Here is a 21,972-nt window from a genome sequence, read left to right on the forward strand (position 1 = left end):
GCGTTCGGCTGTAACTTTGATGCAACGACCCACCCGCTTAAAGTCAAGCACGTGCTTACGTGCTGTGCTGAACACCCAAAGAGAACAGCAGTGGCAGGGTCTAATGCAAGGGAAACTGACCCGGGTTATCCCTCCCAGGGAGTTACGTATTCCCTGGGTCATATGCTGGCACAGGGGTGTGAATTTCACCCTGAGTTAAGGGCAAAAACGAGCAGTCGGTTTAAACAGCGACAATTATAATGAGATTTAACACAACAAAGAGACAACCACCCAGCTCTCCCTGTTGTGATTCCTGGTGTGTATGAGTAATGAAGAGACAGCAATTTAAGCATGGGTGTACGCACCCCCCGTGTAACAGGCACGGGATAGGAGCCTCAGTAGACTACAGCGGGGTAGCGAGGGAGGAGGGTGTGAAACTACAGCTTAGCGGACCCAGGTTCAGGCTCTTCCTGTGTGAATTTGGGCAAGTCTCCGTGTCTTAGGTTCCCCATCTGCCCCTGCCTATCACAGGGATACATGCATTAAAGCGTGTCAGGTGCTCTGAGCGTGTGGGACGTGGGGCCACAGAAGTACCGAGCCTGTCGAAACAGACTAAAACTGGCTCTTTCGTCCATCCTGGAGCATGAAAGCAGAACTGTGCATGGCCAGGTATCAAATCACTTCGGTTGCTTTGAAACATCTCAGCCCAATTGTCTTCCTGGCCTGGTTAGATCCTGGCACCGGAGCCTAAGTGGCTAAAACAAAGGGGATGCCGTTTGCTGGTGTGTTCATTGGTTTGGGCCCAGGCTGGGCTGTTTCCCTTGTCTCAGTGAGCGCAGGGGCCTTGCTGCTCAAGCTCCAGGGGTCACCGTGATTGATTGTCTCTCTCTCTCTCTTCTGCGCAAAGACACTTGTGATTTGCTACTAAGTGAGCCAACAGATCTGCTTAAAACAAAACAAGGTGACTCAAGATTACAAGGAAAAACTTTGAGAATGTGGGTTTTTTTCAGAGGTTTTTTTTTTTTTTTTGGAGGGGTGGGGCGGTCAGATGGGTTGGACTGCGATGATGGTCACTCATGGATGTGATAGGCCTTGTGCCCCAGACACTCTTACCCTGTTTGCTGGACACTAGGAACTGCCATGTGACTCGGTCCAAACCCTAGCCTCGATCAGCATTTCCCCCCGACCCCTCACTGTGGGGGAGGGGCTTCTTCTAAGCTCCCCGGTGTTGTTACAACACAATTATATACAAAGGAAAGGAAGAGAAGAAGAAAAAAACTAAAGAAATAATCGTCTCCCATGAGCACATGATTTTGAAAAACATGATCCATGCAGAGAAGTCCGAGTCAAATGAAACCTGGTGGACAAAATGCACATTGTACCCCCCCCCCCCCCTCCCCCGAATAATTATTACATTACTTCAAGAAAGAGTATATTTTTCATGCATAAATCAAATTTTCATCTTGTCTTTTTTTTGTCTTTTTTTTCTTCTTAAATTACATTAGAACACAGAACACATATAATAAATACTCTCGTAAGACATGACTCAGAGAAAAGTAACACATCCCAACGCAAAGGTATCGTCCTCATCAGTATTCATTTTTCTTTTTTTTAAAAGGACTTGTTTAAATATGAAATCTGTAAACTCCACGGGTCCTTTTTTAAAATCTTTCTCTCTCTCTTTCTCTCTCTCTCTCTCTCTCTTTTTATATCGTGAAACTAACCAGCTTTCGTTTCCTTAACATTCAATATGTCTCCCATTGAACGCGTCAAAGAAATAAGAACATGCCGTCTTCTGCAAAATTATAATTTAACAGTATAAAGCTTCAAGTCACAAATTCCAAAAACTAGCTAAGTAATTTTTTTTTATCACATAAACTATACATTAAATATTTTGAGGTATTTCAGAGAACATTGTCAAAGGCTTGTAAGGTCTGTGCTGGGCCTAAAAAGGGCTTTCCCGTGCATGGAAAAATGTCTTTGGTATCAAAAGCCATGTGGGTATTGGGCAGAAGGCTGGTGGGGGGGGGGGAAGAGGTCTGGGATGGGTAGGGCCAGGGGTAGCTTTGGACTGTGTGTTTTCAAAGCGGCCATTACTGTCAATGGGAACGGGCATCTACATCTGTGAGGCGGCTCTGATAATATCTCAGCCTTGATCTTTGCCTCTTCTTCACTAGGCTAAGAACTGAGGTTTGGAGACCTGGCCCCAGCTGAACCAGACAGAGTTAGCAGGACCATGTTTAAAAACCATCTTCTCGATCCCTATCTAGGTTTTGCTTCTGATCTAGTCTGGCCCCATGCAAATAGTCACCAGTTTGTGCTGCAGATCTTTGATATCACCAAGGGGGGGAGTAACACATTATTTCTCACTCACTGGTCAAAGCAGGGTGAGGAGCGGGGAGTGATCCTCAGAGGCCAATGAAAGTAATGGAAACAAGTCTCCAGGGGTATATGCACAATGCAAAATGTGGGTGAAAGGGGGTAACTTAATGAGGGGACCACCCTGAAAGTGACTTTCCAGGGAATATTGAACTTGTGCAAACGCTCATTGTTCCCCCTGGCGGATGCACACTCTGGAACTGATTCTACTCCCACGTACACCAGTGTCTCCAGTGGAGTTGCTCCTGATTTCCACCGGTGTGCATGGGAACAAAATCAAGCCCCACATGCCTTTATGCCACTTTAAGAGACAGGCGGTAAGGCCAGGAGACGGTGTTGTTGTTGTGGTTCTTCTACGGAGCTAAGAAATATTAGGGTAAAATTCTCCTCCTCGCTTCAGCGCTTGCCTGTATAGTGCGCGCGCCATTTTGTACACTTGGAGCTTCCAGTGAGGTCACAAGTGAGTATCTCTGTCCCCCTCTAGTGGTGGCTGGGTCGCTTAGCTCAGGCAGGAGAGGCTCATGTGCTTCGACCCGGAGATCTTCGGTTTGAGACCAGCTGATGACAACCAGCCAGGGGGCATGGCGCTATATGAGGAAAAAGGGCAGGCTGGCAAGGGGCGGAATTGCCTTGCCCAGCCCCCATGCAACGGTGGGCTCATTCTCAAATTCCCTTCCGCTCCTCCCAGGTTTGGTGCCACCTTGCTTCGATTGTTCCTAGCAGACACGCGGAGCCATGGACTGGAGGATACCCTGGGCGGGATCTCCTGACCCGCATGCCCACAAACTAGGGTTCAGGATCTGTATTTTGTGGCTCCAGACCATGTTCTAAAAGAGAGGGTCAAAGAAAGCTAAAGGCACAAGGCTAAGCGTCCTGCTGGAAGGATGGGATGGAGGCTCCCAGTGAAAACATGGATGGGATGGATCTGAGCAGAGAATTCCCCCCCCCTTCCTTTCTTTCTCCCTTTAGCCTTGGTATTTGGGAGCCTCACCCTGCCAACTTCTGTAGCTGCTACTCGGGCTGTGACCTTGCTGCAAAAAGCAGGGAGGGGTCAAGGAATGCACCACCCTGTCCTACACAGGAGGAGGAGGAGGAAGGGAATTTTTAACAGTGAAACACGCTTACATCTCTTTGGCATCTGCCAGGCTACAAGAGGGCCTCAAACAAATCTAGCTCCCATTTCATCCCTTGACTTAAGGCCTGCGCAAGGGGTGGCGGTCGTGGCCTGGGATAAGTGAGGGGGAGTTGATGGTGGAGGGAGTAGGGGAGTGGTAGGCGTTGGGCAAGGGGGAGGTTCAGGGTGAAAGGGAGGTAAGGGGGGGGTTCTGCCCATGAGGAGCAGAAACGGGGGGGCAGAGGGGTATTTTTCTGTCCCAACACCCAAAGGCTGCAAGAATTGCCAGAATCCATCTGCTTAGAGAGCTGAGGTAATAGTGAGTCTCTAGGACAAAAGCAAAGAAGCAACAACAACAAAATGGTCACACACCTTTGGTACAAGAAAAAGGCACTCGTCTACCACGCTACCATCCGGTTCTCTCTCTCTTTCTCGCTAGGGGCTGGAAAGGGCTGCACGGGAGGGCTCAGAAAAGGAGCAGGAATCTGGGGCGGGGCTGGAGGAAAAGGGGGGGAAGGTTTTACTCATATACCTGTCACAAAGGTAGCTGGGAAAGTGGCGTTTCCAGCACAGACCAGACAAGGGGAACAAAATCTTTGGTATCAGACGTGATTTTCAAATCACAGAAATTGAAAACTCAAGTGAGGTAGCCTTTATTCTCGGGTTCTCACTAGAAATGTCTTTGCATCCTTGGGGCCTGCTTTACTCAATTTTTTTTTGTCACTTCCCAAACCAAGGCCCCTTCTTGGCTTCTCAGCCCTTGAATACTACTAGATGGGGTTCAGGAATCCATCACCATCACCGCTTCACGACAAGACAAGAAGAAACAACGTTAGGGGAGTCTCGGTGGCAGGGGGGAGGGAAACGACGTTGGCTTTTCCATGACTGGTCACTTTTGGTTGGCAGAACGTGATGTGGCGCCTGGCCTTTGCCTTCCGTCCCTCCCGCTCTCGCGTTTGCTCACGCTTTTCTAGTAGTCAATTGTTACGTGTGATTTGGTCAGAACCATATCGATCTGAGCCTCCCTTCCCCCCGCGTTTGGTTTGTCCCAACCTCACCTTTCCCAATGATTGCTTTGGTGTGACTGTCACAAGGCGTCCCGATAGCCTATGGGGACAATTCTAATACCAATCGGTTATTTATTTCTTTGTAGGTCTATTTCTTTCCTTTCTTTCTTTCCTTTTTTTTCTTTCTTTCTATAGTTTTTGTGTCTATAGCTGTATCTCTATAGATAGCTAGATATTTTCCCCGTCTTTCAACAAGGTGCCTCGCTGTTTCACAACAGATCATTTTTCAAAGTAAAGTGAATAGAAGAAACCGTAACGCTAGATCAAAGATGGTACTGTTTTACCCGCATCAATTCAATATTGTCCCTTTTTTTAAAAAAAATTTCCCAGTGTGGGGAGAGGCCTCCCCTTTTTCCTCACCCCTGTCTTGTCCCCGCCCATGCCTCCTCCTCTCCCCAAGGAGGCACTGGAGTTTTTTATGGAGGCATATGGGAGGGAGGGTTAGTTGGTTGATAGCAGATCTTAATCATCTTTCCTTGTGATTGCTTTGTATATGGCACGAGTCACCATTGAGAGCTCAGAGGAAACAATCATTTTGAAGCTAGTACCATCTCTCTAGGATTTCGTTTTAAGGCAGGTTGTTAATTGGCACAAAAAAAAATCTGTCGTCTTTCGCAAGTTGCCGGGGTTTTTTTAGGTGAGCTTTTTTTTTTTGGTTTTAATTCCTGTTTTGTTTATTTTTCTTTTTTCAATTTCTCCCCCGCTATATATAAATGTGTGTGTGTGTATATATATATATACACACAAAAACATACGAACCGTGTATATATATATATATTGCAAACGGATCCATATTTTTTGGTTTTCTACCGTGCACCAGTGTCGATTCCGTGACGATTTTGATTTTCCTTCTTTGGTAACAGAGACGAGGGAGGGAGCGGAGGAGACAGTGCATGTGTTGGGGATGGGGAAGAGAGACAAAGCAGTCAAAACAGAGCTTTGTTTGGGTTTGCTTATAAACCAAAACTGAAATAAAGGTGAAGATCATGGGCTGAGCCTGACTGGCCTCACCGCTCCAGTCCCCAGGAAAGAGCAGATCCTTCAGGCGAAGTCTTTCCTCTTGGGTTTTTTCAAAGGATTATTTTAATACCCGATTTATGTCGCTAAAATGTGCTTCTTGACCTGCTTGAACTCTAGGTGACACAGTGCAATTCAACGTAGCAGCCTCCGGCGCTGGCTCCCGAGTCCCCCTGCTTTGGGAGCAAGGTGAGCAGGGGTTGGGGGAGTGTTGTGACGTTAGCGTCTCCACGTTTTTCCTTGGGCGTGGAATATCTTTGGAAGGAATCCTAGGAGAAAAGGATCTCCTCTTGGGGGTTTTCTTTCTTTTTTTTTTGGACCTCTTTTGTGCACTTGGCGTCATGACTGGTGGCCGTGATGGATGCTCTTGGGCACTCCTCAGAAGATCAAGTAATCTTCCCTGTGTAGGGTCTCTTGGCTGCGAGGTGGAGGTGGATGGAGTGAATGGGGAGAGGGGGCAATCTCTTCCTCACAGCCTACAGGTCTCATCCTGATGTGCCCAGCCCCCCAGGGGGAGCTACCGCTTGCACTGGGCTAGCTCGTGTGCAATAAGCAACACCTGTGACTACCACCCTAGTGCTTTGCTCTCCTCTCACGCTGGCCATCTCAGGGTCTTGAAAGCTCTTGACACAAACATTCACCCTTAAGCCTCCGGTCCCCGAGGAAGCATTGGCGCCCCAGGTGTTGGAGGCGAACGGAGGGTTTGGGGACTCTCCCAAGGGCCCTACATCAAGGCAGCGGCAGTGGGATTAGAACCCAGGAGTCTACTGCCCGTTCGCTATGCTCTCCCTGCTAGATAACACTGCCCTGCTCTCCCTGTGAGCAATAACACTTTAAAGGGAGCAGAGCACCGACCCTCTCCCCAGCCTTGGGTGCTCAGTTACCTTTAAAGTGTACATCTCAGCGTATCCTCTCTCCAGGTGCCCGGCACCTGCCCCCTGGGCTCGACGGGCCGGATTTTTAAACGTACGCAGGTGCCTACAGCTGCAGAGAGGTGCCTCGTGGGGTTTTGGGAAGGGTCTCGGATCCGAACTCCCGATGAAATCAGTCACTGAGATCAATGGGAATCAGGCACCTCAGCGCTACGTGCCTTGGACAGGCTGGGCCTGAATGCCTCAAATTTCTCCCCCACACACACACGCTCAGGGACTGAACATGTGGAGAGCGCGGGGCTGAAACTCACCCCTCAATCTCGTATCTTACAGGGGGAGGGGAAAGGCCAATAACGTGCGATGGAAATACGAGCCCAGCAAACGCGGCAGCGTGTGGGGGGCGGGGTGGGGCACAGTCTCCTCCGCTGCAAAAATCAGGAGCCCTCATTCTCCCCCAAGGGCCTGGGGGTCACTCACTCCATTGGGAAAGATTCCTCAGAGCTCTGAAGGGAAGGAAACCCCCCTGTTCCGAATGGTTCCCCTTTGAAGCGAGCTTCTTCCAGGGCTCGTGCGTGGCAGCGAGACACGGGACTAAGCCAAGGCCCAGGGGGCAAGTCACAGCATCTCTGCACGATGAGTTTGGTGGGGTGGTTTCCCTGCAGCACCCAAGAGCACCCACCTGGATGGCCAAGGTTGGCGTGGCTTGTTGTGGGATGGGCGGGGGGATGTGGTTGGCTTTGTCGTGAGGAGGCAGTGGCTGGGGGTCGGGGAGGGACAGAAGAGGGGCATCATGCTTTGGAGAAAGTGCTTGTAGAAGATGAGGGAACCCCAGGGTTGGCGCCCGCATCCTCCTGCCAGCGGTTCATGCACCGCCGGCGGGCGTTCATGAAGAAGTTGCTGACGGTGTTGAGCTCCAGGCCCAGCTGCTGCGAGATGGTCATCTGCATCTCCTTGGAGGGGCGCTTGTTCTCCTTGAAGATCGCGATCAGGGTGCGGCGCTGCAGGTCCGTGAAGACCAGCCGCTGCTTCTTGGGCTGCAGGTTCCTGTCTTTCTGCTGCTCCTGTTCTTTGCGTTTGCAGGCTAGATGTTCAAAAGAAAGAACACGGCCATTAATTGGGTGCGGGCCCATGGTGCCCTGCGCTCCTTTCTCACTACTTCCGCCCTCACTTTCGGCCCATCCCCCTCTGCCATCTCTCCATCTCTCTCTTCCTCTCTATTGCCGCCGTCTCTTGAGATGGGACCAAAGGTGTCTCCTTCTCCTTCCTTTCTATTGCCTCTGTCTCTTGAGATGGGGCCACCTGCCTAAGACATGCCATGCAAGTGACCGCGTGGAAGCCCTTGGAAACTTGCAACTCATGGGTCACTCTAGTATCTCCTTCTGGCAGCAGGGCTGGAATTGGAGGAAACTCATGGCTTGATTTTGCCCTCCTCACTCTCTGGCAATTTGGGGCCTCTTAATTCCTAAATCCTGAGTGGGGCTAATACAGGGAAGCATGCAATCCTCTGCCAAGTTTACAGCCCTAGAGCGGAGGTTCCAGTAGGCCCCATTGGAAACCTTCTGTTGCTCTCCATTGGTGTCTGCTGGTCTCTGCTGACCTCAGTTGGACAACCAACAAACCTGTGAACCAGTGGATCCTCAGACCTGTGGCTCTGCCCCTAAGCCCAGATGCCAACTTAAAACAGCAGGAAACAGCTGAAATTTTCTAAGTGGACTTTCTGTGACGGCTGCTCACATTTCCTGGCCCGCACCAGTGGTTCTCAAAGCAAAATGAGACAATGATCATTCAGCTCCCAGAGTGGATTGTGACGGGGTTTGCCCTCATTTCCCCTCTGTCTGTGGAATGGACTATGCGACGGTCCAGGGAATCTAGGCTTCCCCAACTGCCTTCGCTACCCTCTCTGCTCCCTCTCCTGCTGGATTCAAGTCCATTCTCAGCACGTCACTGATACATTTCTGTCCAACAGGACCAGGTCCCATAGTTAAAAATCCCCGCCATGCCCCCGTCTCGGCGCTGAGCAATAGGTCACCCCAGGAGGTGCGTTCCCCTGCGGGCGGCACACGGAAGTTGTGAGCAGGGGGTGAGCAGATTGTGAGCTCTTTGCACAGGGACCATCTTTTCGCTTTTTGTGTTTGCGTGGCGCCTGGTCCTGGGACATGCCTGGGGCTCCCAGGGGATACCTCCATAATAAAATAAATAATAACAATAAATAAATAAAGCCCCATTAAACTCTCTGCGCTCTGCATGGGGGCTGAGGCAATGACTAAATATATGGATTTTACTTGGCACAAATGCCCAATGTTTGCTCTTTTGGGGAAAACTTTTGCCATGTTTTGTTTTGTTTTTTAAAGGAAAAAAACCTCCTTGTTGAAGCAAAATGCGTGGCTTTGGGTTGCCATTTTTCTGCAGTATATGTTAAAGTTGTCTGGGCGTTTCAAAAGTGCCCAAGTGATTTAGGAACCTCGGGGGTGTCTACACTTCAAACGCTACAGCGGCACAGCCCTGGTGCTGCTGTGTGGACACTCATTACAGCACCAGGCGGGGTTCTCCCATCCCTGCGGTTAAGCCACCTCCCCGAGAAGCAGTAGCTAGGTGGACAGACGAATTCTTCCATCACCCTAGCCCTGTCTACACAGGGGGTTAGGTCGGCAAAGCTGCATCCAGGGCCGGCTTTAGGAGCTGCGGGGCCCGATTCGAATACCCGGCGGTGGGCCGGGTCTTCGGCGGCACTTCAGCAGCGGGGGTTCCGCTCTGGGTCTTCCGCGGCACTGAAGGACCCCCCGCCGCCGAAATGCCGCCGAAGATCCGGAGCGGACCCCCCTGCCGCCGAAGTGCCGCCAAAGACCCGAGTGGACTGCCGCCGGGTGAATAAAAAAAATTTAAAAGGCACTTAATGTGCGGGACTCTCTTAGGCATAGGGCCCGATTCCGGGGAATCGGGGGAATCGGCCTAAAGCCAGCCCTGCCTGCATCTCTCAGGAGTGTGGATTTTTCATGTCCCTGAGAGAGGTTCCTATGCTGATAACCATGTTCTAAAACGGCCCTTCGGGTGGGACTTACGGCGTGTCTACACTGCAAACAAAACCCCGTGGCGGCGAGTCGCAGAGCCTGGGTCTCTGGCTCGTGCTATGGTGCTGAAAATAGCCGTGCAGACGTTCCCGCGTGGGCTGGAGCTCGGGCTTTGGGATCCATCCCCTTCGCCAGGTCTGAGAGCCTGAGCGGGGACGTCTACACGGCTGTGTTCGGTGCTGTAGCATGAGCCTTGCGAGACCGAGGCTGTAGACCCAGGCTCTGAGACTCGCTGCCGTGGGTCTCTTTTGGAAGTGGAGACATACCCGGAGATTCAGCGTTGCAGTGTCTGACTTGTGGGTGCCCTGTTGCCAGCTGGGATACACAGCCTTGAGTCAGGCGCCCGGCCTTCCTGTACAATGCACGGGCAGAGCGAGATGCCCGGAAGCCAGCACAGTGAGCGGGGAGCCTCCTTAGCTAGCTCATCGGAAATGCCGAAGACAGGGCGGGGGCTCAAAGGAGTGAGGTGAGTCTGAGCTGGGGGGGGCGCACCTCGCTCCACGCGGGAGCCAGAACTTGCGTAAGATGTAAGTCAATGACGCTGTGACCAATTACTGCTGCTGCTGATCTGGCCCCAGGTCCCTACCACATGGCGAGCTCTCTCTCTGTAACTGCCCTTTGTGGATCAGCCGTGTGAGTGCGACATCACACACACTCAACACCTTCTCAGCTGGAGGATCTCCCTGGTGGGATATTGGTGCTCAGCTAATGGGCACGCTCTCTGCTCATGCCTTAAGCTCTTAGCCAAACAGACCCCGGATGCCATCAGCCCCCGTGCCAGCCTCACATCAAAAATATCTGAGTCTCATCAGGAGTGGTTTGTTCACGGACTTTGGCCAGCTGGAGCAGAAGGACAGGTTCCACTTGCAAGGATCTGAGCTGGAGTGGGCGAGTGAGGTTCTCTGGCCAGCAATGTGTGGGAGGTCAGACTAGATGATCAGGATGGTCCCTTCTGGCCTTAAAGTCTATGAGTCTATGGCCTCAAAAATTCTGTGGGAGCTGGACTGCTTGAGAGGACAGATGGGCCCATGGGCATGCATAGCCTGCTGTGTCCTATAGCTGTTGTGAAATGGAAATCCCTTAAAAATCAACACCAAATAAAGAAGAACAGAGGATACAAATTAGACTGGTGCATTTCGTTGGGTTTCATGGGTATGACATCCCCTACAGCCAATCAAGAAGCTCCATTTTTGTGTCCAGGATTCCAAGGCCATTTCAGACTCGTTTATCATGGGTCTGGCAAGGTTGGTCTGGTATTTTCACCTCTTTGCTCTGCCCACCTGCCATTTAACACTCTTAAATAGTATCCTCTCCTTTTCCCGATGATTCACAGTGAGGAGCACAATCCATCTTCATTGCCAATGACACAAGGTAAAGGTTCCTTGCCTGTTATTTAATGGTTTTATGGGGTCAGTTCAGGAGAGCTATTATTGCACCTTCTGAGGACACTGGGACTTGGTCTCAATACTTTGGCGAGGATCTTATGTCGGGGAACTCTACTAGAGTTTGTCTACACTGGAATTTCTAGTCATGTTTTCCCATGTGCTAACTAACATGATTGTAAATGCTAGTGTGGACATGACACACATTTGTTCCTAGTTGTGTTCAGCCCTAGGTTGCACGTTCTGGGCTTGATTTGCCATTGTTCTGTACCTTGTATGGTTATTTACACCAGTGCATAGTGGGTGTAAAACAAACCCATTTTGATTTTAGCGCCACTTTGCACTGGTGTAAAAGACTGTACAAGGTACAGGGCAATGGAGAATTTGGTCCAGACTGTCCTGTCTACCCCCGAATTTACGATTGTGTTCTTTAACATGTGTTAAAACATGACTAAATTTTTAAGTGTAGCCACACCTACAGAGTCAAAGGAATTACTCTAGAATTGTAGCCATGTAAATGAAAGCAACATCTGATCTCTAGAGTTCCAAGGTCCTCCAGAAATGTAGTCATGACACTATTCTAAAAACTACCCTCTAGCTTGTGGTATTTATGGAGACGTCATCCAAAATCCAGGTAAGCCGGGGTCATGAGCACCAGAACCCTGGCATCTCTACTTAATGATGCACATCACCTTTGTCCTAGCAGTGAGCTGTCCTGGAGTTGAATTCTGAGGGTCCTTATTCATGCTTTGCTCATTGCAACAAAGCTACCGTTAACTTCAGTAGTAGTTTTGCCTGAGCAAGTACAAAAAATGAATAAATAAAGTCCTGAGGATTTGGCTCTTTGGCAGGTGAGCTGGATTTAAACAAAAAGGGTGCATGTGTTTGTGGGGGGGGGGTGGGACGGACCTGTGAAGATTTTTTTTAAGCTTTGCCCTTTTTTAATTTCAAAATTTCTCATTTCCAAAAATTTCAAATAAAATTTCAAAACGTCTTTGATCACCTCTGTACTTGGTCAGAAAACAGAGGGGAAACATAAAAAAAAAAGTCCTCACAAATTTCCCCAATATATATCTATTTTTCATGTCCAGTAGAAATGTTATCAGACCTCAACAGCGTTGATGTGTAAATGGGGAGATATTTAGTGGGCAGGAAAGGGAGGGTCTCATTTTATACGGTCAGTCCCAATGTAAAGGCATCGTTCTGAAGCCGTCTGCCCTAATCTACCGGTCCCAAGCATTCCCTTGTGTCAGGCTTTGTGACGTAAAGGGATCCAGAGTGCAGGGAAAAGTCAGACATGTGGGGCTGATTCTCCACTGCTATACACCTTGTGTGTGGTCACGTACACCCGTACAAAGTGAGTGTGAAATCCCCCGGGATCAGCAGAGGAGTGTTCTACACCCACAAAGATCAGAGCGGTAGAAAATCACAATGGGATATTACTCTGTATTAAGGCCAACTTAAAGGTGAACTGAAATTAACTGTGGCCAGGTCTACACTACAGACTTACATCGGTATAACTGTGGTGCGAAAAATCTCTCCCGTCGGTGTAGGAGTGTCTCCACTTACATGCCGCAGCTGCGCCGATGCAACGTTTTCAGGGTAGACCTGCCCACAGATCCCAGCTCGCTTTCCGAAGATTTGTAGAGGCTTAGGGATGGATTTTGGAGAAGAGCCTTTCATTTTGCATGCAAGATCACTTGCATTTAGACATCTAACTAGGTAATATTTTTAAATGTGCCTAAGCTATTTCTCCACTGCAAAAAATAAGCTGTGTTTTCACAATAAGCTAGCTAGCCACCTTGAAACGCTATCTCAATATAAAACACACACTGTAGTTTTTAACCTTGTCGCGGCTAGCGGAGATCAACCCTAGGTGGGGGTATATGTAAAAACTAGAGTCATTTATAGGGGAGACCAGGTTACCTAGTGGATAGAGCTCTGGATGGGGACTCAGGAGCCCTGATTCTATCCCAGATTCTACCACTGGCCTGCTGGGTGACATCAGGCAAGTCCCTTCCCCTTTCTGAGCCTCAGTTTCCCTATCTGTAAAATGGGGATTGTAATGCTGGCAGACCAGGTGCTATCTCATGCAAAGGCTTTTAGGCCTCACTGAACAATGCATAGCTGGACACCCGTCTGTCTCACCTGTGTGTTAGTATTATTAAGATAGGTATTGGACTGAGATGGTGTATAGTGTTTAGACTTTATGAAATGCTTGTAAGTCACTGCATGCATTAATCTCATGCACAACGTTGATTTCCCATGCTATAAGGTAATTCTTACGTGTTTGTTCTGGCTCCTTGATCTGTTACTGTAAAATGTTTGGTCTGAAATTATGTAACTCACCAAACAGGGGCAAACTTCCCCTAATGCTGGATGCCTACAGGAGGCGTTATCTCCTGCCCATCAGGAAGGACTAGTGAATGCAAACCAGCCATTGTGGAACAGGCACTTTGCTGATTGCTTCCCCCCCAGACCTGAAGGGGGTACATGCCCAAGCCCTCATCCCATCACAGCGTGAACGCTGGGGGAAGGGAATTAAAATGCCTGTTAGAGAGAACTTCCTGGAACTCTGAGATGTGGGGATTTCTAAGCACATGCAAGGAGCCCCCCAACTGTTTCGCCTGGGTTAACCCTAAGGGATATTCTGAGTCTGCGTACTATAGACGTTGCTAGTCCCTTTTGACACCTGACTGTGACTCGTTTGTGTGTGTTTGCTTCCCGGCTTTAACCTTGTAAATAACGCTCGTTTCTTTTTCCTAGTTAATGAATCCTTAGTTAGTTGGCTATAGGCGTGGCTACAAGCATTGTCTTTGGTGTGGGAGCTAAGGTGCAAATCGACCTAGGGTAAGTGACTGGTCCTTTGGGACTGGGAGTAACCTGACTTTTTTGTGATCTTTGGTGTAACGTGACCGTCTATCACAGAGTCAAGCTTGCCTGGGTGGCAAGATAGACCGGAGTGCCCAAGGGGACTGTCTGTGACTCCATGGTAAGGCTGTATAGCCCCGGAGGAGTTTACACTTGTTATGTGATTGGTGAAATCTAAGTCTAGAACTTGCAACCAGTTTGGGGTTTGTGCCCTGCTCCTCAACAGTCTGCCCTGAGGTAGGTATTCTTGCTCGTGAGCCACGCCAGACGGCATGAGAGGGATAATAATGAGGTGCTTTGAGATCTCTGGAAGAAAAGAGGTGTGTTATTCTGAGCTACATCAAGGTACAAACTACCTCTGCCTTGTCACCAATGCCAGAGCTATCTCAATATAAACCCCCCCCCCCTTTTTTTTCTGCAGTGACTTAGGGTCTCGTATTTCAATGAAAGTCAATGAGATTTAGGTGCCTAAGTCACTTAGTTGCTTTTGAAAACGTTACTGTGCGTTTCAGGCATGCACAGCTCTTCGCACTATGGTTTGTGCAGGTAGCTTATTGCAGGAGCAAGATTCATAGATCTGAAAGCCAGAAGGGACCACCGTGAACTGCATAGTCCAGGCCAGAGAATGCCACCCAGTCATTCCAGCCTCGAGGTCAACAGTTTGTGACTGAGCTCAAGAATATTGTTTTAAAATATATCCAGGCTTGATTTAAAGACTCCAGATGATGGAGAAGCCATCACAACCCGGGATAAGTTGCTCCAGTGGTTAATTACCTTTCCCGTTAAAAATGTGCTTCTTGTTTCCAGTTTAAATGAAATTGCAGGCCTCAATGCGGCTGCTTCTAATCCTGGCCTTTAACATGAGGAATAGTGAGAGTACATTTTAATTGCAATTCAGTTCCTCCTAATTACTGGCAAAATCCATTTCTTCTTCTGAATTGCTTTCGTTCGCGTTCATGTCCGAATCCTATTTCAATTACAGGCACCTTGAACTAACAGTATCAAGCTAACTTCTGAGGTCCTCCACTTCCAGCCAAAGTTGGGCAGGTCTTGAGCTGCGTGAATCATTTGTCCCAAATCATTTGTCCAGCAAATTTAGCCTCTTTGCCTGCTGCTTGGAATAGACACAAGCAGGTTGTAATTTCCTCAAATTTATTCATTAATCAATGAATTTTAGGCATTTTTTTTAGCTCCATGGACTGCTCCCAAACAGATTCTGTATGCATTCCATGCATACAGATTGGTCATATAAATCCCATGGTGTGGATTCTGTCCCCTGATTGGCTGAGTGCACCATATTTGCTTAGCTCTAGTTAGGACAGATGGTTTACAGGAGACAACAGATTTGCCCAAGCAAATATATTCAGTTCAAGCCATTTTCTCTCTGGTAATAATGGTTAACAGAAATAATTTTCCTGGCCCTTGCAAATGGCCCTGAATCCAGATGCTCTTTCTTCAGTGGAAACAAACATCCTACATAACAAAGATACTTTTAACCCTTTGTGGTACCAGGTGGAGCCTGTGTCCCATAAGGTCCCTCAGTCAAACAACCGGCAGATGAATGTTGTAGTGGAAAAACCTACCCTATGACCATCAGATGCTTGCAAAACAAACAAACAAAAGAAACCTTTTATAGAAAATTTGACTTTTTTTCCAGACACCAATTTAAAAAAGAAAAACAAAGCAAGCAAACAAAAACCCCGCAGATGTGCACAATCGGAACAGTGAGTGATGTGTTTGCTACGACAATATTCCCTCCTCCACCTTCACCCCCGCCACCTCCCCGTTCGCTGCAAGACACGCTTTTGTCCAATCCTGTGCTCACACTCGACAATGTTACAATCGCGAGCCAGAGGCAAAGGTGTGCAGCAGGTCAAACCAGTGTGGACAGTGCAACTGCAACAACAATGTGGTATTGGCGTGTATAGGAATTGTTAACGTTGTGGAGAAAGCAAAGGCATAACCGGCGTCAAGGCTATTTACTGCCTCTTGCTACCTGTGATAGAATGGTCACCGTCTGCCAACAGTTACTACCCAGCAATCTCTGAGCTAATGTAACATCTTCCCTGTGCTCAGAGTAGGAATTAATGCGCATGGCAAATGTTGACTTTCTGTTAGTGACCACTGTATAAATGCAGCAGCATCTCCCTCTGTTGGTGTGTGGCATAGCTCCAGCTTCTGGCTATGGGTGGCATAATAGTCATATCTCCCGGTCTCCATTGTCTGGGCTATAGAGTTATACATTTTTAGGTCACAAAGGACTTGATCATGTTCTAGTCTAACATCCTGAGTACAATATGTCTGTGCCCCCTCTTTGCTCCTTATCCTTTATGTGGCAGAGCTGCAGGACCGCCCCATATCTTTTATCTGCAAATACTTCCTGCCACTGACTGTACATGGCAGGGCCTAGATTTTCAAAAGTGACTAGTGAGTTTTCAGGGCCCAGCATTCAGCACCTTCTAGGGGCCGGTTTTCAGAGGGCGACTGCTCAGCGCACTCTGAAAATCAGGTCAGTCTAAAGTGTGTCCAGGTGGGCAGGGCCCGCAAAATGCCCAGCAGCGTTTGAAAATCTGTGCTGCCTCTTGTAGCTCTTGTCTCCTGCTGCGTGTGGTATGGCTGCAAATACCTCCAGCTTCTTGCTACATGTGGTCGGTCTACGGTAGCTTGCATGGGAACTCCCATGTGGTATGTGTGAGGTTGGTGTGCTCTCCCATAGGCAGATAATAGGCCATATTAACCCTGGGTAAAGCTACTGGGATGACCTGCAGGGTTGAATTTGTCCTATTACGTTCCCCATGTATTGATTATCCTCTAGACATGCTGTATTGGATAAGCATAGACAATATTGGTTATTCGGTGTTTCAAGTTTTTAAACCCAGCATTTGTTTCTAAACACAATTATTACGAGTAATTATTAATGATCATGCAATAATGAATTACTGTTGGAACACTGAGACCTCAGATATAGTGTTCTGATTGGTTGGCTACAAACAGGGCTGCTGTTGAAAACAAAGTATAGTCTTAGTATTGCTACTGAATATATTTGTCATACACAAGTGATATGCTTAGGACGGGGGGACCATGGTCTGTTGTGATCGAGCGGGTTAGGCAGAAGGCTACGGAGCAAATCGAGTTGGGGTCTCATTCTGGTGCTGATACTTTTTTGTCTGTGTGACATTGGGCTAGTCATTTTTCCTCTCTGTAAGAACATAAGAATGGCCAGACTGGGTCAGAGCAATGGTCCATCTAGCCCAGTTTCCTGTCTTCTGACAGTGGCCAGTGCCAGGTGCCCCAAAGGGAATAAACAGAACAGGGCAATTTATCGAGGGCTCCATCCCCCGTTTGTCTAGTCCCAGCTTCTGGCAGTCAGAGGTTTAGGAACATCCAGAGCATGGGGTTGCGTCGCAGACCATCTTGGCTAATAGCCACTGATGGACCTATCCTCCATCAATTTATCGAATTATTTTTTGAACCCAGTTATACTTTTGAACTTCACAACATCCCCTGGCAATGAGTTCCACAGGTTGACTGTGCGTTGTGTGAAGAAATACTACCTTATGCTAGTTTTAAACCTGCTGCCTATTAATTTCATTGGGTGACCCCTGGTTCTTGTGTTATGTGAAGGGGTAAATAACACTTCCTTATTTACTATCTCCATACCAGTCATGATTTTATAGACTTCTCTCATATCCCACCCCTTAGCCATCTCTTTTCTAAGATGAACAGTCCCAGTCTTTTTAATCTCTCCTCAAATGGAAGCTCTTCATCCTCCTAAACAGTTTTGTTGCCCTTCTCCGTACCTTTTCCAGTTCTAATATATCCTTTTTGGAGATGGGGCGACCAGAACTGCACACCGCATTCAAGGATTTATGGGGTGGCATTATGACATTTTCTGTTTTATTATTTATCCCTTTCCTAATGGTTCCTAACATTCTGTTAGCTTTTTATGACCACTGTTGCACATTGAGGGGATATTTTCAGAGAACTATCCACAATGACTCCAAGATCGTTCTTGAGTGGTAACAGCTAATTTAGACCCCATCATTTTGTATGTACAGTTGGGATTATGTTTTCCAATGTGCATTACATTGAACTTATCAACACTGAATTTCATGTGAAGTGAATTCATTGAATTTCATCCATTGTGTTGCCCAGAGATCCAGTTGAGTGAGATTCCTTTGTAACTCTTAACAGTCAGCTTTGGACTTTATTATCATGAGTAATTTTGCATCGTCTCCAAATTTTGTCACCTTACTATTCAGGCCCCTTTCCAGACCATTTATGAATATGTTGAAGAGCACAGGTTGCAGTACAGATCCTTGGGCCACCCCACTATCGGCCTCTCTCCATTGTGAAAACTCACCATTTAATCCTACCATTTGTTTCCTATATCTTTTAAGCAGTTACTGATGAGAGTACCTTCCCTCTTATCCCATGATTGCTTACGAGGCTTTGGTGAGGGACCTTGTCAAAGACTTTCTGAAAGTCCAAGTACACTATATCCACTGGATCATCCCTTGTCCATATGCTTGTTGACACCCTCAAAGAATTCTAATAGATTGGCGAGGCATGATTTTCTTTTGCAAAAGCTGCATTGTTGTATAGGGCTGGCTCAGGGACCCACAGTTTCCAAACAGCCCAGAAGAACCCTTAATCCTTGAGGCTCTCTGACAACAGCAATGCTTCCCAGGTGCGGTATTAGCAACTCCAAACATTCAAAAATCTTGAGCCAGGTCTCAAATAATCATGAGATCAGCTTAAAAATCATGTGATTCAGAAAAAAACTGGGTTCATTTTATGTATATTCTAGTTGTGGAGGCTGTAGGTTACGCTCGGGTCACGTTTTCAGGCAACCATTAGGGCTAGAAATGTCCTTTTACAAAGAATGAAAGCTGAGATTCTCCCCTAATCCAAGAGCCAGGGACTTAAAAATAGAAGAGCCAAATATGGCAACCCTTGGGATAAAATCATGAGCATTAGCCACACTGTGGCTGTGCTATCGCTGCCCTTTCTACACCCTTAGGGATTAGCAGGACTATAGAGATACTAAATATTAAACCCTTAGTCTTTGTATTATGATGACACTCTCTCTGAGATCGGGGCCCCAGGATGCTGGGTGCTGTGCACATGGATAAAGGTGTGTCTCCATTGCAGCTGGACGCAGGCCCCCAGCCCGGGTGACTCGTGTTAGTGGGGCTTGAGCTAGCACGCTGAAAATAGCAGTGTGGACGTGGCTTGCGGTGGAGCAAGTCCCTGGCTTGGCTGGGCCTGAGAACCTGAGCTGTAGCGTCCGCGCTGCCAGCACGAGACTGTCTAGCCAGGCTGGGAGGTGCAAGCCCAGCTGCCGTATAGCCCGACCCTAAGAGCTCACAATCTAAATAGACGACAAAGGGATGGTTCTCCCCATTTCACAGCTGGGCAATTGACGCCACAGGAGATGAAGTGACTGCCTGAAAGACACGGGAAGTATGTGACCCAGCTGCCATTTGAGCAAAGATCTCCAGGGTCTTAGTCCACTCCTTCAACCAGGAGACCTTCTGTCTCTCAAAAGAAGCCTATCATTTAAGGGCTGAAGGTCCCTGGTTCAAATCCTGCTGCCAACCCATACAGGACTGAGAGGCCATAATCGTGGCCACCTGAATGAGGCCGAATCCTAGCTTATGATGTGTCAAAAAATCTCCCGACTCTAGTCACTAAGGCTGGGATTTGATTCTTAGCGCTGATATAGCACTTTTCACCCAGAGAGCTCAAAGCACTTTACAAAGGAGGTCGGTATCATTATCCCCATTTTACAGCTGAGGAAACTGAGGCACGGGGAGGCATAGAGATTCACCTAAGGTCACCCAGGGAGTAAGTAGCGGAGCCAGGGATAGAATCATACTCCCCTGACTGCCTATCCTGGGCCTTGTGGAGAGGATCACGGTGCCTTCTTTGGGATTTGGACAGCTTAGGCACTTTCCAGACTTAACGTGCTGAAAGGGGTGGACACAGGCAGGAGAGATGCTGCAGTGAAGTGGATCAGGAAAGAACCTCCCTGGTTCATTCTTTCTTTCTTTTTTTTCTTTCTTTTTTCTGCTGATGCAGCTTAACATGCCTCTTCCCAGTTCAATCTAATTACAGCTCTGTGCAAGAAAAATCAATAGTGACTCTAGTCAGGTCTATTTACAATGGCTATCTAAACCCCACGCTGATGGATCTTTTTCATATTTCTCATCCCTCGCAGCTGCTTTCCCAGGCAGGCTTTGTCTGCCAGGAGCTGTCTGGGCGTCCTCTGTCTGGAAGGAGGCCCTGACCTAATACCGCACCAACACGGTGGAAATGGGAGTGGGAGAGGTTTGCCACATTTGTGCAACCTATGCTGGAAGAAAGCCCAACTCTCACAAAGGCGGGGCTTCTTGGTCAGCCAATCGGTGCCCTTGGATGCTGCAGCCTCCCCCAAAATGCGGCATTCTGGGAATGGCGGGGGCAGGAGAGAGGTCATTGCACAAGGAGCGTAAAGCTTGTCCACAGGGAGAAATTGACCGGACTAGCTACTGCAAAACAGGCTAGTCCAGAATAGCTTCCTGAGTGGACACCCTATTCCAGAATAAAAGCCCCTTCGTTCTGGAATGATTTGCGCTTACAAAGTGGGGTACATATTTTGGAATACAATCACTTTTATTCTGGAATATAGTGTCCGCGGGGGGAGCCGTTCTAGAATAGCTCATGCTGAATAGCTTGTTTGGCAGTCGCTGTTCCGGTCAACGTCCCTGAGCAGACCAACTCTACGTGGATGGTTGGAAGAAGGTGAGTGGGAGCACGGAAGAGGGGGGTGCAGAATATTGGGACGGGTTTGGGGCTCTAATGTTCTCGCCAGCCTTACAAATGGGGGGCAATCCAAGTATGTGGCGAGAGGATGGTCTTGTGGCCTGAGATGTCAGTACTTCGGGTTCAATTTCTAGTTCGATCACAGGCTCCTTATAGCACGTCACTGTCCCTCCTCAGCGATAAAACGCGGATACTATTACTCCTCTTGTCTCTTTAGAATGTAAGCTCTTTGGGACAGGGAATGTATGGTTCTACGTGTATATGGAACCCACTGGTGTGTGTGCTACAGGTCCCCCTCGATGCCATTCCACAGAGGATTTGAATTGTTACACTCCGTTACTCTAGCTGCTTGGCTCTTCAGCTGAAGCGGTAGTAGCTAAAGCTTTTCGGTCTGGTTCAATCCCTGGTGTGCTGGCCAAGCAGGTGGCCATCATGCAGTATTACCAACCCCATGCATTCAAATATCATGCCATTGGCTTAAAATCGTGAGATCTGAAAAATAATAGATTTTGTACCCTGTTATTTGCCTTCTGCTTTTTGAACTTTTATGGGGTTATGGTTTCAGGTCCAACAATCCCGAGGGCTAGAAAGTTATCTTTTAAAAACGAAATGCTGGGATTTCCATCTAACCCCAGGACTCCAGGAGCTGGGGATTTAAGAAAAAGACCAAATATCACGAGATTGGCAATAAAATCGTGAGAGCTGGCAACTTTGTCCAGTATGGCCATTCTTATATTCTTACAGATAAGTTCATGGAGGATAGATCCATCAATGGCTATTAGCCAAAATGGTCAGGGATGCAACCCCATGCTCGGGGCCACCCCAAACCTCTGACTGCCAGAAGCTGAGACTGGATGGCAGGGGATGGATCACTCAAGAATTGCCCTGTTCTGTTCACTCCCTCTGAAGCACCTGGTACCAGACACTTTCAGAGGACAGGATACTGGGCTAGATGGACCCTTGGTCTGACCCACTATGGCCGTTCTTGTGTCCACAGTAGAGCTGGGTGGGAACTCGATTTTCCATTGTGCAGGAAATTCTGCGCTGTCGCCCTTTTTTCTGTTCAACTTTCTCAAGACATTTCCCCCCCCCCAAACGAAATTTAATCCAACTGGGCCCGTTTCCATGAAACGTTTGGCTTTTAATGCATCAGCCTTTTCCAACAGAGAAGGTTCCACTGGAAAATCTCCAACTAGCTCCCTTAGGCAGTGCCTCTCACACGGGGGTCGGGACCTTAGCTGGGGCCACTGCATGCTACTGCAATCCTAACGATAGTGACAAACTGTTAGGATGTAGGGTCCCTTGCTACTGGCATGGGAGGTGGGGGGGAAGAGAGTAGCCAGCACTTCCCTGTACCCTGCTGCTCCTGTGTTACCATATCAGCCACTTGGTGCCACTCACAGAATAGCTTGTAAC

The 21,972-nt window shown here is 48.2% G+C and overlaps 1 protein-coding gene across 1 annotated transcript in view; it reads right to left on the bottom strand.

Moving 5' to 3' along the window:
- Positions 1–7,216: 7,216 nt before the first annotated feature.
- ONECUT3 (one cut homeobox 3) overlaps positions 7,217–21,972 on the bottom strand; it is an 87,219-nt gene continuing 72,463 nt past the window's right edge. The window contains exon 2 of the mRNA XM_024204757.1: positions 7,217–7,509. Within this exon, the coding sequence (XP_024060525.1) occupies positions 7,217–7,509 (293 nt within the window). The remainder of the gene's footprint in view (positions 7,510–21,972) is intronic.

This window comes from Terrapene carolina, unplaced genomic scaffold (genome assembly GCF_002925995.2).
Source record: "Terrapene carolina triunguis isolate 2854851 unplaced genomic scaffold, T_m_triunguis-2.0 Scaffold194, whole genome shotgun sequence".
Taxonomy (NCBI): Eukaryota; Metazoa; Chordata; order Testudines; family Emydidae; genus Terrapene; species Terrapene triunguis.